At 40.9% G+C, this 16412-nt stretch overlaps 1 protein-coding gene across 2 annotated transcripts in view; it reads left to right on the top strand.

Annotated features, from left to right (window-relative positions):
* The window catches only part of CASD1 (CAS1 domain containing 1), a 33477-nt gene that overhangs the window by 2803 nt on the left and 14262 nt on the right, over positions 1-16412 (top strand). Inside the window, exons 2-11 of one of the 2 annotated variants that reach the window (XM_056857329.1) lie at positions 3714-3807; positions 5101-5221; positions 7108-7152; positions 8233-8295; positions 9331-9375; positions 10568-10691; positions 11285-11499; positions 12818-13243; positions 13860-13949; positions 14216-14335. In XM_056857329.1, the coding sequence (XP_056713307.1) occupies positions 3714-3807; positions 5101-5221; positions 7108-7152; positions 8233-8295; positions 9331-9375; positions 10568-10691; positions 11285-11499; positions 12818-13243; positions 13860-13949; positions 14216-14335 (1343 nt within the window). Of the gene's footprint in view, positions 1-3710; positions 3808-5100; positions 5222-7107; positions 7153-8232; positions 8296-9330; positions 9376-10567; positions 10692-11284; positions 11500-12817; positions 13244-13859; positions 13950-14215; positions 14336-16412 lie in introns of both variants that reach the window. The other variant, XM_056857328.1, reaches the window with a different exon arrangement.

The following is a 16412-nucleotide window of genomic DNA, read 5'->3' as shown; positions in this document are numbered from 1 at the left end:
AGGTAGCATGTCAATACTGAATTTCACCAAGAGGGCAACTGAAGATTTCCTGCAATGTGTGCCAGTGCAGATGGCCTGGCACAGTCTCCATTTTCCCACCAGAGGTACTGTGCGGCCTCAGTACCCTGAGCCCAGCTTTTCCTTGTAAGAAGTTGTTTCCTATTAATGCACAGACTCAAGAAGGAGCTGCTTGTCCTGTTGCTGCTACAGGCAAACCTGGCTTTACCTTTGGTTTTGGGGAGGGGAGATCCCACACACACATACCTATTCCCATTGGAGGTTAAAGCATGCCAGCTGGGGCAGTGGGATTTAGCACACTCAAGGAAGATTTTGGGCGTGGGATGGGATCAAAGATGTCAAAGATTTTGGGAGTGGGATGGGATCAAAATGTCAAAGATAGGACATTTTGGAGGACTTTCATTCATAGGGTCGCCATGAGTCGGAAGCGACTTGACAGCACTTAACACACACACACACACACACATGGGATCTTTGAATGTTCCCCCACCTCCCCCACCACTTGTAGGTCTCTATATTATTCTGATCCAAAACTACGCATTTTCTAGTATTGTCAAACATTATTTTACTTGAAAAGACAACACTGTTTAGTGGTTGTGGGTCATACATTTACCATTTTTCAATCTGTGGTTCGAGCATGTTCTAAAATTAAAGTTTAGTGTGTCATGTTTTAAGTGAGAAGTGTTCCTTGATATGCTTTCTGAATACTGGTTGAGTACTGAGGGTGGGCCTTTTCTGTTGTGGCACCGCTCCACCAACAAACACTCTTGAATTTTCTCTCCACTGAAACTTGTCTATTACTGAAGTGACAGTCTTTTTAGGAGTTAGGCAAAACTTCTTTATTCTCCCAAGCATTTAAGTAGCTTTTCCCCATATGTCTTTATCTGAGTTTCTCTTATTCTCCCCACCCCTCCCTTTTGACCTATAGGCTGTGTATGTGTATTCTGATCCAAAATATATTTATGTTAAATATACAAATATATTTATGTTATATTTGTGTTTTATTTTGTGTTATATTAAATTTGTTATTGTAAACTGTCTTGGGCACTTTACTGGACAGTGTGGAATTTAGATGTTTAAAATAAATAAATGGGAGAGTTCCATGTATGTTCTGCTGATTCTCTTTACATAGGTCCTCACTGTGGTCAGGACCGAGACCTAACTGTCCATTTTGCAGTCCTGACTGTATGAGGTGGATCATTATCAAGTCTCTCCTGCCTCACAGCTGTTCCCTAAATGAATCCTACACCAAAGTTTTCTCTTACCTGTACTATTCGGTTAGGTTACAAGCTAGCTGAGAACAGGGCAAATATACTGAAATTATTGGAAGTGCTCGTGTTTCACATAGTTGCTAGGCAAATGTCCTTTGTTGATTTTGTACAGCTTGCTTTTCTCAGGTCTTGTACCACACAGCAGAACAGAGATGATGTGGCTGTCTGTTACAGTTAGTATTGCCTGCAAGGTCACCTTCTTGGCATTGTTGCACCCAAACGAAAGTGCAAATATTTCTCTGTCACTGCGATTTTGTATTTGCAGTTTGTCAGGCTGGTGTATTCTAGTGATGAAACTGTATGATGACCATAGGGTTGGGCAGTTGACCTATCAAAAATAGATTCGATCAGCAGGCTGGTCACAGATTATCAAAAATTGTCATCTCTTTTTAAAGGATTAATTTTATTAAGACAACAGAAATATACTTAAATCATCAACAGGTTTAACTGTTATGCTAACAAATTCTTTCATAGTAAAAGGATTTCATTAGTTAATTTTTAAAAAAATCTTAACTTTAGATGAGGTTTCTACAACTATGAAAAAGGGAACTGATTTGGTTTTTATCCTGGTACACAACTAGCCTACAGTTAAATTTTTTAAAAAATGCCATTGATAAAACAAACTATTACAGAGAGAGCTTTCACCAGTTCTTGCAGTGACCAAAATGGAGTTATGAGTAGTTCCTGTGATCACACACGTACCCTTTTTCTTTGTGAATATTCCTGTAGCCATATCATGCATCTGCTAATACAACCATAGCTATACTTCTGGGCTTGTCCCTGACTGCTACTGAGCAAACAGGGAAGAAGCCATAACTCCTGCCTGACAGATTTATAGGTGCATGGAAGGTGATACTCCCAGCCCAGGCCCTTTCGGGTGCCACCTTCGTAGAAGCAGACATGCAAAAACAGCTACAAGGAACCTGCAAGTGTAGGTGCCTAGTCCTTAAGGATCAGAAAGGTTATTAAAGCATTGACACCTTAGGAAGAAGGTATCGATTATAGGGACATACTCAGAAATTGAGCTGCAGGGTACAGTTCCAAGCATTCCATAATCAGACGTTGGCAGAAAGTCACTGCTCTATACACCACTCGTCAAAATATGCAGGTCTCAAAGAATGAGTCTCAGGTGTGTCTTGTTTTGATTAAACAAATAAACCACTTCCTCCTAGGTACAGGATGTGTGTTACCGGGAACCACCTTGATAGGACTGAATTTTATGTCCCTTACATAATTTAACTGAAGTTTCTACATGGTTATGACATTGCTTTAAGTAAATATCTGAAAAGGGATTAATAGATTTGTTTTTCCCAGACAGCTACTTCTGCTGAAACATTACTTAAGGTTCATTTTGTTGTAGCTTCTACTTAGGCATTGTTTTTTCCGTTATTCCCAACCTTAGTATTAATATTGCAAAGTGATATTAATTGAGTCATTCTGTCTGTCTTATTTAGATACAGTCATGCCACACAAATATCACGACAGATATTTGCTAACAAATATCACGACAGTGAAATTAAAAAGCAAGATGCCTCTTGCCTTAATGCAATATTTGGGGATATAATTTACAGTGTTTGACCAATCTGGCGTAAATAAGTAAATAAAACGTATAGCATATCAGCGTGAGTTTGAAACGTTCTTACACAACCTGTTTATATAAAGACAAGAATTCTAGATATGTATGCCAGAGTGGCTGTACTAAATCATAAAGCATGAAAATCATAAAGCATGAAGAGAAAACCCTCCCCTTGTGAGGGTTCCATTGTTGTACCTGCAGTAGAACGAGATTGAGCCCTACCAGTTCAAAGAAGCTCGACTGAATCTGTTTTCACAAGCATTTCAGCAAAAACATTTGCTGCCCTAACTGCTTTATAACAGTATATTTAACAAAGATGATTATTTTAGTCCATTAATACTTCAGTACTTTCTGAGTTAATTAGAGAAATTATCGTAGTGAAGTTGGGATTAATATGCATGGATTTTCACATTGAATCCTGGTGAGAGATGTTTATCTGTTTAGTGAAAGCCAGCGTGGTGTAGTGGTTAAAGTGTTGGACTAGGATCTGGGAAACCCAGGTTCGAATCCCAACTCTGCCGTGGATACTTTCTGACCTCTGCCAGTCACACACTCTCAGCCTCGACCCTGGCAACTATTTGGATGGGAGACCTCCAAGGAATACCAGGGGCATGTCGTAGAGGCAGGCCATGGCAAACCACCTCTGAACGTCTCTTGCCTTGAAAACCCTACGGGGTTGCCATAAATCAGCTTTGACTTGACGGCCAAAAAAAAAAAAGGGTGAGAGAGAGAGATGTTACAGTTGGGTTGCAAACGCAGGTGCTGACTGAGAAGCAGTAGAATTGTAGTTCTTGTTTTAATGAGGAATTCAAGTATCAAACCTCTTTCTTTTCCTTTTTTAAAAGGAGACGATTCTTGTGAATACCTTCTTTCCAGTGGAAGATTTCTTGGGGAGAAGCTATGGCAGCCTCACAGCTGTATGATGCATAAATATAAACCAGGGTAAGGTGTTCACGGTGTAAACATTGTAAATGTACACATTTATACCTTTAGAATCTTTTACTGTGAAATTCAAGTGGCACAGAATGGCAGAACATGTTTGTGCTTCTTGTGTATGGTACTTCCAAGTCTGCTAGTGTGCTAATCGAGTCATGAATACAGAAAAAAGTCTCCCAAGCTCAAATCAAGTCCCACCCCTTTAAATGCTGCTCTGTAATTGGCTTACTTCTCAGTGCTCCCTGTGAGAAGATTTCCTTCCCCCCAAACCCAACTGCCGCATAAAAAAGCATTTTAAGAACAAAAAACAAAGAACGGAGCTACCTGAAAGAAGGGGGGCTGGGAGATATCCAAGCCTCATTTTTAAAAAGCCTTTCTTTTGCTCAGAAAGAGCTCCGAGGTAGCAGGAAGCACTTGAATCCCCGCCTCTTTACACACTGCTTTGTGATTGGCTGTGAGAGAAGCCAATCTTCTGTTTTCCCATGTTTAACCATTGTCATGTTGCTTTGAGGAGGGGGTTGGAAAAGGGTGGGGTGTGATGGCGCGGGAAAGCTCAACCCAAGAACGGAGTATGCACGCTCTGTGACTCCGGAATGAGCCAGTGTGAACAGTTTAATTCAAGCAGAACAGGAATGGGAAAAGCCGGGTTCATTTTGTGTCAAAACAGCATTGAGCTTCCAAGGAATGACATATTATGCATACTGAAAAATTTGATCCTGGGTGAAATGGGGAATAAAGGAGGTTAAAGCGATCATGCATAAAACACCTTAAACCCTTATATGTGACTGGGACTTGTGTTAGCACAGCTGCTTGGTGACTGGTACAATCCTGATGAACCCCATTGTTTTCAGTAGGGGTTTTGTTTTGTTTTTGCTGTCAGGTCACATCTGACTTATGATGACCCCTGGTGGGGTTTTCTAGGCAAGAGACATTCAGAGGTGGTTTGCCATTGCCTGCCTTCATATAACAAGCCTGGTATTCCTTGGGGGGGGGGGGTCTCCCATCCAAATACTTGCCAGACTCGACCTAGCTTAGCTTCTGAGATCAGGCTAGCTTGGGCTATCCAGGTCAGGGCATTTAGTAGTACTTAAGAGTAAACCATTTTAGGATCACGCTTTGAGGAGAGTCTGTTCTGTAAGCCACACTGATATTAGTGGGATGTGCAAAATTTTACACCCTTCCTTCTGGCTGAATTCTTTATTTGTTTTAAGAATATTCTGTACTGCGTAACTGTTTTTTTCCCTAAATTACTCTTTTGTCATATCTGAAGCAAAATAATATTGATGTTTGCTTTCACAGTGAAGCAAAAGACTGCCTTGCAGACAAACACATAGCGTTTATAGGTGATTCCAGAATCCGTCAGCTGTTTTACTCCTTTGTAAAACTGGTAAATCCTCAAATTAAGGAGGAGGGAAACAAGGTATGATTTCAAACATTTTACCTTCAGTGTTGCTTATATAATCAATATGGGGAAGCTGACTTTAAAGACTATGATGTAAAGACATAACATAGGAGACGTAAGGAGTGGGGTAATTTTAAAAAGTGGAGTAATGAAGATGGCGTTGTAGAGAAAAGAGCAAATAGCTGAAGAGGTAGATAGTGGAAACCCAAAGGAAACAGCTGGGAACTCATAATTAAAATTTGGTGGTTTGAGTGCAGCCTGTCTCCCTGCTCCTCAGCCATGATGTCATGTGTGGCAAACTTGGTTCATACTGTCATCGTATATTGAGTTACACCCTTCTAAGCCCGTTGACTTAATTGGATTTGTAATCCCGTTTAGGATGGTACTGTCAGTCAAAGCTTACAGTTCTCGAATGTGAAGTCATCTTTGGGCATAGTTGAGTTCTGAGCCAACCTGGAAGCCGAGAAGGAAACAAGAAGCTCTGGGCCTAGGGGTAGGCAGGCTGTTGCCAGCCCCGTGCTGCAGCTGCCAATAAATCAGGAAGACTACTTTGAAATGATGGAGGAGGATGAAGCCAGATCAGGGGAAGCATGCAGACACTATGGCCTGTACTGCAGATGGGCATGGAGAAAAACCCTACAGCATGTTCCAGTTCTGTCATCAGGGAAATGACGGAACGTGCTCCCTGCGAAACTGACAGGATCGTCTGGTCATGAGCAAGACCTTGAACATAGGAATTGGCTAGCTGCTATTTAATTGAAAGGGCTGTGCATTTAGCTGGGAATAACTGGAATATAATGTCTTGAATTGCATGAAATTAATTTGAGTTGCTCATCTTGGAACAGGTTATGGTGCAAGGTAGACAGGTCCTATTCACAGGTGAACGTACAACATAAAAGCAGAGGGTTTTTATGGTAGAAAAAAAATCCTGAATGTAATGCCATTGAACCTTATTGGAAATACTAGGCATGTTTTTCACTGGACCATAAATTTGTTATTTCATGCCTAATTTATAAAGTAATTGTACATCATTTACATAGTGATGGTGGACAAAAAGCCAGTGGTAGAAAAATGTCCTGCCTCAGTACCTTAATCAGAACCCTTTATATACAACTCTATCAATGAAAACCTGAGAGAGGCTTTGAAGAAATAATGTTACTGTTGCTGAGGCCTATATGCACACTTCCTTCTTGCTTCCAGACTTTCATTTGCAACTGTAACAAACCGCAATTTCTTTTTTTGGAGGCAGAAGTTATTATTTTCTAACAGGAACTCAAAAGTGTCTTAGGGCTGCATTCGTATTATCAGTGCATTAAACTGTTGGCTAGAAATGTATGCAAGAATTGTTTGGGTTGAATCCAAAGGATCCATTCCACTAATGGTGGAGCAACGCAATTGTAAGGGAGCGTTCTTCCACCTGAGCAAAGTTACATGGTTAGCCCTTTGATATTTACTCTCAAATAGTTTAGGGTTGAATCCACCACTGGTAGTGCAGTCTTGTGCAAGATTACCAGAAAGTAAAACCCATTGAATACAGCAGATCTTACTTTTGAGTTACTGCATAGTTACTGTAACAACCTGAAATCACAGCAGCTATGGCCATCCAAAAGAAATCACTAAAGATGCAGTGTCAAAATGTCAGCAGTGACAAATTGCTATCAACTAGGCAAAAAAATGAAAATACAAATTTGTGAAATGATGCTCAATATAATATAATGCAAATACAAGTAGAACTCAATAAGAATCTCATAAAAAATCCATAATTCACAAGACCTGCTTATCAAGCACATAACAAAAATGAAAGGAATCCTGATCACTGATATACAAAGCTTTTGTGACATTTTTAAAAATTGCAATTTGTATACAGTCATGGATTTCTGAAAAGTATAACTTTTTTTTTACAGCATGGAAACATTCCTTTTGAAGATAAATCTTCATCCCTCAAAGTGGTAAGCTTATCTGGTTGTCTTTTAAACTATAATGAAAAGGAAGGAGGCTATATTAGTTGTAGTAGTAGTTGATGGGTACAAACCCAGGCATAGTCTTTAATTTCTTTGGGCTATATTCCCCAAGTTATATTTTCCTAGGTATGAGAAAAATTATGTGGCTAAATGCTTTGAAATGTAAAAGAGCTAATTGCTTCAGAAATGAATAGGCTGTGGTCAATAAAAATGATATTTTCTAACAGTGGAAACATTGAAAAGTCTTTGGTCAATAAAAATAATATTTTCTAACAGTGAAGATATCTGGTACCAGTAACATTCCAGTAAATCGTTCAGTTCAGATTTCTTGTGGATTTTTTTTTCTTTTGCCATCAAGTCACAGCTGATTTATGACAACCTATAGAATTTTCAGTGTGAGAGACCATCAGAGGTAGTTTGCCATTGCCTGCCTCTGCGTAGCAACCCTGGACTTCCTTGGTGGTCTCCCTGCCCTGCTTAGCTTCTGAGACCTGATGAGATCTGGGCTGGCTATCCAGGTCAGGGCAAATCTTTCAGTTCAGATTCCTTGTGGATAATACAAACTTAAAATAGACACACTTCCTGCCACCATTTCCTCTATGTATGGACAGGTATGTTTTATGATTATGCTTAGAAATATTGACGTTACTCCAGTGTTTTCTGTACTAAGCTTATTTGGAAATAACATGTATGTATGTGTCTGGGAACCCTAATTAATCTTGATTCTCCAGGCATGTTTGCTTGTATTACTTCCACACTTCATGTGTGTGTTGTACAGATCACCAGTCTAACACCGCTGTTTCCCTGAACAGTCACATGTTACAGTGCTGCATAAGGTCAAATGTATTTCAGGAGTATCTCTGCCAAGCAATGTTGTGTCTAAAGCAGCCTGAAGATACTTTATGGTCAGAGTTCTTCACTGTAGTAAGGAAATAACGCAAGCCAGGGTTCATGGACCAACATAACATATTTGGAATAAGACGAAAGCTGACAGCTTATGAGATGTGGCTTCTAGATTCCTTATGCTTGTTAATGAATCTTCCCCTTTTCTCCCACCCCCTGCCCCAGGATTTTCTGTGGTATCCGGAAGTCAATGGCTCCATGAAGCAACGGATCAAGTCATGGATCGAGGTTAGCTGAAGTGATAACAGGAACAAGGTTTATGCAGCATAGATAAGCTTATCCAGGAAGGGATGTGGCTCAATGGTAGAGCATCTGTTTGGCAGGCAGAAAGTTCCAAGTTCAATCCCCGGCATCTCCAGTTAAAGGGACTAGGCAAGTAGGTGATGTGAAAGGCCTCTGCCTGAGACCTTGGAGAGCTGCTGCTGGTCTGTGTAGACAATATTGACTTTGAGGGACCAAAGGTCTGATTCAGTATAAGGCAGCTTCATGTGTACTTCTAGCATTTCAGAAATTGTATCATAAATAAGGAGCAGACTGTCCTGTTCCTGAGCAGTGGGTTTTAAATGGGGAATCTGCGCAGTGGATAATCCCTGTGTTTGCATGCAGTGCTCTCCTTCATAGTAGAGCAGCGGAAGACTCACTTTGCAAAGGGGTATACTGTTTATGAGGCCCTGAACTGAGTCACAGATGTTTGGGATGCAGTGTGGGTGAAATGAAACACAACAATACAATACAATCTCCTTTACTGGCATAAAATCGAAACATAAAATGAAACACTAAGCAGTGGCACAATGAAATTAAGCTGGTGTTCATTTATTCAGCCTTAACTGATATGCTAGATTTTGCTAAGTGGGGAAACAGTTCAATAGCAGCCTCTGTACAGTAAGTTATAATCTTATAAAGCTAAATATTCTAGGTAACAGATGTTTTCTGTTCTCTGACAGTGGGCACAATCCAGGGAAATTTGTTCATTAGCCCTACTGAAATCTGTAAAACTTCACTACTCATCAAATAATGTAAATCACATTAATTTCAGTGGAATTTCTGCCCAGCTAAATTTTTCTGACAGTATTATAGTGCTTCAGTGGCTGCTCTTGCTATTCTTTAAGGTTGACTCATACCTTTTTTGACTTCTGATTACTTCCAAAGCAACATTATACTATATCTGAGATTATATTTGCATGTAAACAATTTTGTCTGAATAGTTAATTACAACAACTTATAGTATTGATGAAGAGTAACATCTTTTTTACTGTGTTGTAGGGATCCTCTCCAAAGCCTAACATAATTGTAGCAGGAGCTGCTACGGTAAGCTGTTGATATAGTAGTAATTTACTATAAAATGAAAATTACTGCAAGTGAAAATTAGGATTGCAGTTTCCTACTTCAAGCGTGTTAGTATCACGTATGATCCTCCATTTCTGCTGGAAGAGCTACCTCCTCCCAATATTGGTCACCCTACAAGTTAAGATCTGCCTCACAAGGTCTGTTCTCTGTGCCCCTGTCTTCTGTGGGGAGGCTGGTAGCAAATAGAGACAGGGCTTTTTCAGCAGTGGCACCTCGCTTATGGAATGCCTTTCCCCTTGAGGCTTGCCTGGTGCCTGTGTTTCTTTCTTTTAGGTGCCAGGCCAAAACATTTCTGCTCACTCGTAGTTTTAATTAAGGTGATTTTTTTTAACGCTGTAGTAGCCAGGAAATTGTTGGTGGGCTGTTTTGATGGTCAGTGTTTTTATGCTGGCCTGGGGTTTTTAATATTAATATCTTCTAATGTTTTGTTTTATTGCTTATACTTTATAAGCCACCTTGGGCAGGTTCCTGCAGAGGTGGTATAATTTTTTTCTAAATAAATAATCTTACTCTTTCTTAATGAACTGTTCTTCTGTGTTGATTGCCATATCCCATATGCTGCCAGCCTGAGCCTCCCGACTCATTTCTTAATTGCTGCTGTTGTTCCTGGTCCTACTACAAGACTTTATTCATCTGAGCAGGCACAACAAGCTTGAGGCATCTTCTTTCTTCCTACCACCTTCTTGTGGAATGAAAGTTACATAGCCTGATCTGTTGGAGCGTTGACATGGCCTGTTACCGTCTAGTGTTTGAAGGAATCTGCTTTAGAATTCGGTGATCCTTAGGTCCTGTGATAATATATTTGTCTATTATAGGCAGTTACTAAATATTCCATCCATTAAGCTAGAGAAGTTCTTAAATACTGTTCCAATGATAATAACAACAATGTGTCATCAAGCTGCAACCAATTCATGGTAACCCTGTGAAATTCCACCTCTGCGGGGTTCTCAAGGCAAGAGATGAGTAGAGGTAGTTTGCCATTGCCTTCCTCTGCATAGCAGTCCCAGCCTTCCTTGGTGGTTTCCTATCCAAGTACTGATCATGGCCAACTCTGTTTAGTTTCCAAGCTCTAACGAACTTGAGCTATTTAGGCTCTCCTGATTGTATTTTCCATAGATTAATGTGCTGAATATTAATTTTTGTACCCTTTCAGTGGTCCATCAAAATTCATAATGGCAGCAGTGAAGCCCTCACACAGTATAAAATCAATATCACATCAATTGCACCTCTTCTGGAGAAACTGGCAAAAAGCAGTGATATCTACTGGGTGTTACAAGGTAAAATAAACAACATGGCATACCTTTTAAGTTTTCTAGAAAATTAAAACTTATGCATTGGGGATAATTTTGTATTGTAACGCGTGTATCTTTCATCTGATTTGAATGTTCAGGTCAGCCTTTTCCTAGAATCTACTCTGGGGACAGTTGCTGAAGTTGGCACGTCATCCTAGCTGGAGTAACTGATCAGTGTTCCACTCTGAAATTTATCTCAGGGAAAGTTTGTTACTTGTTAAAGAGGAATTTGCTTAGCCATGACATCAGTGAACAGATGCTGCTCGGGACATTGCCCACAAACTTGTGGCTGGACTGAAGCAAACCTTTGGTTGGGAAAGACTTCATGCCGAATTTTCAAGAAGGAGGCTGTAGTCATTCTATTCTCAGCAGATCTCATTACTAAACAGGCTAGAGGGCCTACTACTCCATGAGTAGATCTGGACATGGCAGCTTCTCTACTTCTAGCAAGGAACTTGGTTGTAAAGGATATGGGCTCGTGAGCTCATTCCAGTGAATTACTGTGAATGAGAACATTACAGATTGAGTACTCATTTGTTGCTTTGCTTTAAAAAACCCTAATATTATTTTCAATTCAGATCCAGTCTATGAAGATATGTTGAGTGAAAGCAGGAAAATGATTACTAATGAGAAAATAGATGCCTACAATGAAGCAGCAGTCAACATTCTGAACAGCAGCTCAAAAAATGCAAAGGCCAAAGTGAAAGTATTCAGTGCTTCTAGGTTGATAGCAGAAGAAACCATAATGCAGTCCTCAGATGGTTTGCATCTTCCTGAATCAAGCAGAGAAATGGTGAGTAATCACTTTGTAAACGCAACCTTGAGGATTGACATTAAGCCTTGACATTAAGCATCTAAAACACAAAATGACCAATAACACAAATGTTAATGTCTATTAAAAAGTATTTTAAAGATCATACGTGTGTTGTATCAAATTCTTCACAAGCTATGTTCTGCAAAACATTTTTATCCAACATAAATAATTTGCGCTGCATAGAAACTAATGAGATACAGGAAAGCGTGGGTTTCTTGGCTTATTCAGTTTAATTATTTTTTTTCTGGAGAAATGGGTCTTAGATCCTCCCTGTTGTCTCCTTGAACATTCCTCATTCTCCATGTGTGTGAGAGTGGACTACTGCAGCACAGTAGACAGGAACATGAAATGAAAGACCCTGACTTTCTCTTTGTCTCCACTCCCACATTGGTAATATGGGGGGAAATCATTCTTATAATGTTATGTGGATCGCTGAGATGATAGATCCAAATTTAATCATTTAGAGGAAATGTTATGTTTGTCTATGAGTAGGAAGAATTCCATAGTTGGCGCGCTGTGGCTGCAATTCTAAGTAAGCCCCATTGACTACCATGGGGCTTTCTTCTAATTAGACTTCCTTAGCTTTGCTCTATATTCCGTTTCTGAAAGGATTTTGAGGGTGAGAGAAGGCCAAATGAAGCTCTTGGAGGAAATACATGTTTTCCTCAACACTGCGCATTAGCTATTATCCTGAAAGCTAAGAAGAGAAAATTTGTTTCTTGCTGCCCTTCTTTCCCAGGTTCAGTTATTTATACTATACTGTCAGTCCATAGTTTGGTCTTTCAGTAAGATATTTAAACTAAACCTTTTGATAAAAACCACAGGCATTTCTTTCTAGGGTTTGTGTGTGTGTGAAGTTATTATGTTTATTTTTAAACATATTATGCCAATAAAGGTATTTGTTGGTTCTTGTAGGTTATCCGGGCTGTGTAACCGTGGTCTTGGAATTTTCTTTCCTGACGTTTCGCCAGCAACTGTGGCAGGCATCTTCAGAGTAGTAACACTGAAGGACAGTGTCTCTGGTTACTACTAACCAGAGTAGTGTTACTAACAGAGTAGTGTTACTACTCTGAAGATGCCTGCCACAGTTGCTGGCGAAACATCAGGAAAGAAAATTCCAAGACCACGGTTACACAGCCCGGATAACCTACAAGAACCAATGAACTCTGACCGTGAAAGCCTTCGACAAAGGTACTTGTATTTAATATGTTTATTTTAATTCCATCTGGGATCATCATAGTATGAAGTGCTTAAGTATTGAAATCCCAATGGCCAGATTATCTTTTCCCCTGGACAGAGTGCCATGATTCTCATGAACGTCTACTGCAACAAGGTTATGAAGCCCATCGATGGTTCCTGTTGCCAGCCTCGACCTCCCCTCACTTTGATACAGAAGCTGTTTTTTTGCTTTTTTGGTGCGTCTGTAATCGGATATTTAATTTTGGTCCTTATTCGTCGCAACAATCACCGGAAGAACAAGCCGTGCACTGATATGGAAAGTGGAGAAGAGAAGAAACCTGCTACGAATACCTCAGTGGTTTCCACTCTAGAGACGCTTCTGCTGTGCTTGTGCAAGCTTGGGTTGATTATGGCCTACTTCTACCTGTGCGACAGAGCAAATCTGTTCATGAAAGAAAACAAGTCCTACACTCACTCATCCTTCTTCATACCAATCATTTACATATTGGTGTTAGGGGTGTTTTATACGGAAAACACTAAAGAGGTAAGCCTGTCTTTCCTTGGCTTTTGTTGTTTTACCTAAAGAGCATTGCTGAACTGTCCTTTGAATAATGCTAACAATGCAAACCCAAACCGTTTCAGTCGTCTATGTTTTGTTTGTCTGTTTGTTTTAGTCTTTAAATGCTGTAACCTGCCCCGGGCCTGAACGAACTGACCCAATAGAAGTCTAAAAACAAATTAAAAATAAAATAAAAATCTGCACATCCCGAAAAATGTAGTGCGTAGAGAATGGGTGAGTTTTGGAGGATATGGTCTCAATTGACGGCAGTTGCTCAAAGTCCAGGGCCCCTAGCCAGAGGGCCACCCCAAGTGCATGTGCCAGGGCTTCTCTTGTCTCCCCACCCCTCTTAATACCAGCTCTTCAAGCAGCATGACAGGCTGCTATGCGGCTTACCTGGCATCCCTCTGGAGTGTCACCTGTTTCTAGTAATTCAGTGTAGCTATAACCTCTTCCTGGGGTAATGGCTACTTCTTCCATGACTGCAGTATTTTCCATACCCATTTACCCCATAATAGCAAATGTTATGTTTCCTCATTTTCTAGAGATGTGCTCGTACTTGTCGGAATAGCAAAACTCTTTTTTTTTTAATGTTGCATAGACTAAAGTGTTAAATAGGGAGCAGACAGACGAATGGAAAGGCTGGATGCAGCTTGTCATTTTGATCTATCATATCTCTGGAGCAAGCACTGTAAGTTTTATTTGCATTTTAAAAATGAATCTTTAGAAAGAAGAGGGAGGGTTAAAATTGGAGGGAGGGATTGGATCCTAATGCAGGTGGAGCTTTCCTCTCACCACCACCGAAAACATTGGTGGGTTGAATGCCCGGAGTAGAAATTCTTGTTGACGCACGTTAGGTGTGTGGCTGCGACTAGGGGAGTGAAGTTTGATTTGAATCTGTTAAATTACCTAGTTCGTCGTTTTGGTTTCTAAAGTAATTTACATTTTTGTCGACAGTTTTTGCCCGTTTACATGCACGTCCGGGTGTTGGTTGCTGCATATCTGTTCCAAACAGGCTATGGACATTTTTCATACTTCTGGATTAAAGGAGATTTTGGCATTTATCGAGTGTGTCAGGTGAGAAGTATATGTATTTTTATTTAGAAAAAAAATCTTTATCGGTGAACATTATTAAAATATAACCCTGTTCTGCCTGTTGATGCTGGGTGTTTAACACATGGTGTAGTTGAGGCAAAGGATTGCCTGTTTCCCTCTAGAACCCAGTTGCCTCTGTGCATTAGCAAAGATGTTACGCTTCTGGTTGAAGTGTGCCTCTAGAGTAAACTTCCTATTGTTCGTTACTCCCCTCGAAGAGGCTTAGCTTAGCCTGACCCTCTCACTGATCTGGAAGAAACTGGATGCTAGCCATTTCCACGCAGGTTATTTGCCCCAGGTTCAGTGCTGTTGGGAAGCAGAGTTTTGCCCCCTCCCCTTTTCCCTCCTAGCATCAGGGTACGTTTGTGCACCTCCTAGGATGTCCCCAGGTTTTTTCCAATCTTTCCCAAACCTGCTTTACTCTGAACCTTTGGGAAAGATTGCAGCAAAGCCTGGATGACTGCTGTGTGGGCAAGAAAGTTTAGATTTTCACAGTTGCGGCCACACGGCAGCCACTTTCCCCACAGCATATCTGCACAACAAAAGGGGCTAGATGCTTTTTAAAAATGGAAACTGGGAATTCGGGGAGCTCATTATGCACATTGTTCTGTTATATCAATATAACAATAATTCAATTGCTGGGGGGGCGGGAGGAGTGGCTGTGGCCAAGGGACTGGAGCAGCCAAACTGCATGGCAGCGTGCCACGTGGAAGCCCCATTGCTGCTGCGCTGCATTGGCAGTCGCAGCAGCAACAGGGAGACTGTACATGCCTGTCCCCATGTGGAAGACATAGTTGTCTTTTTACTGCTCTCTCAGGTACCTTTGCCCATAGCTGGAAATTATTGCTATGGTTCTAAAACGGGGGGTGGGGGGAAAGAGAGGATCCAAGAATTCTGTGAAATGTCACCTCAGAGAAACCTTCTAAAGAAGGAAGGGTCCTTGAGCATCTCGGTGGCTGTGTCTGCCGGCAGGTATCCAAAGTAGAGATCCTGGCTTCAACAGATAGAGCTATGAGATGTCTTGCTTAGAATCTCAAGGATGCCTCCTCGCATGTAGCTGTCTTTTCAGCTGCACACTTGTTCTTTGCAAGGTGAGTTTCGTAATATATAGGTGTTTGCCGTTTGCGGCTCTCATCGGCTTCCTGTATATGGTGCTGGTTTTTAGGATCAATTCACATCCCTCCTTCGATTTCCTCTGTCAGAATGCCCTTGCCATAAAAAGCCCAGTAAGATATTGTGACAGTCTGGAAGACTATCAATGACAGATTCATGGTAAATTAGTCAAAGGCACCTTCCTCTGGCACAGTCCTCCAACACTAAGGAGTAATCGATAGATCTTCCTGTCCCTTGAAATAGAGAAGTGACTTGTTGCCCCAGATCTTCCTTCTTAGAAATCATCCTGTAATGCTTAAGACAGCAGCATAACTATACTTTAGATCTGATCATTGCATCATTCCATGATGCAGTATTACTGATGTGAACAGCAGAGTGCCTGTGATTTACTGTCTGATGGTGAGAAGCCAAGTAGTGGACCAGTAGGTTATGTCTTTGCGGGAATATGATGATGCATTCCAATAAGATACCAGCCTGGGCATCTTAGAAGTATATGTAGGGGTTGCCCTGGGGTTTGTGAGGGCATGACTCAAGGCCCAGCATCTCTTTTATTTACCTCCTTACTTTTTCACTGAGCCATCCTGGATCAGATGGGCCGTGTAATTATGAAAACTAAACTTACGGATTCATGCCGTCACCGGGTCCCTTTTCAGTGATTGTCCAGTCAGGGCAATCCGTATCAGCAAGATAATTGTGAATATATTGCAGTTTTTTAATGGTTGGAGCCTTCCCCCTCCTTCCTTCTCTCCTGCTGCTCCTCCCCCCCCCCCCCCGGTCGCTGCCTCTTCCTGGGCTCACCTGGTTGTGCAGTCTCTCTCAGAAAGAAAGGGGAAGGGGAATCAAAAAATAAAATGAAGAACAAAGTGAAAAAAGGAGGGCGAAAAGTGAATCTTATCCAAACAGATAGACTAGGCTGTATATCAAGTTTCATAGAGCTCTATAACTT

The sequence above is a fragment of the Euleptes europaea genome, chromosome 11, assembly GCF_029931775.1.
Source record: "Euleptes europaea isolate rEulEur1 chromosome 11, rEulEur1.hap1, whole genome shotgun sequence".
NCBI lineage: Eukaryota > Metazoa > Chordata > Lepidosauria > Squamata > Sphaerodactylidae > Euleptes > Euleptes europaea.
This window is presented reverse-complemented; position numbering and strand designations above follow the sequence as displayed.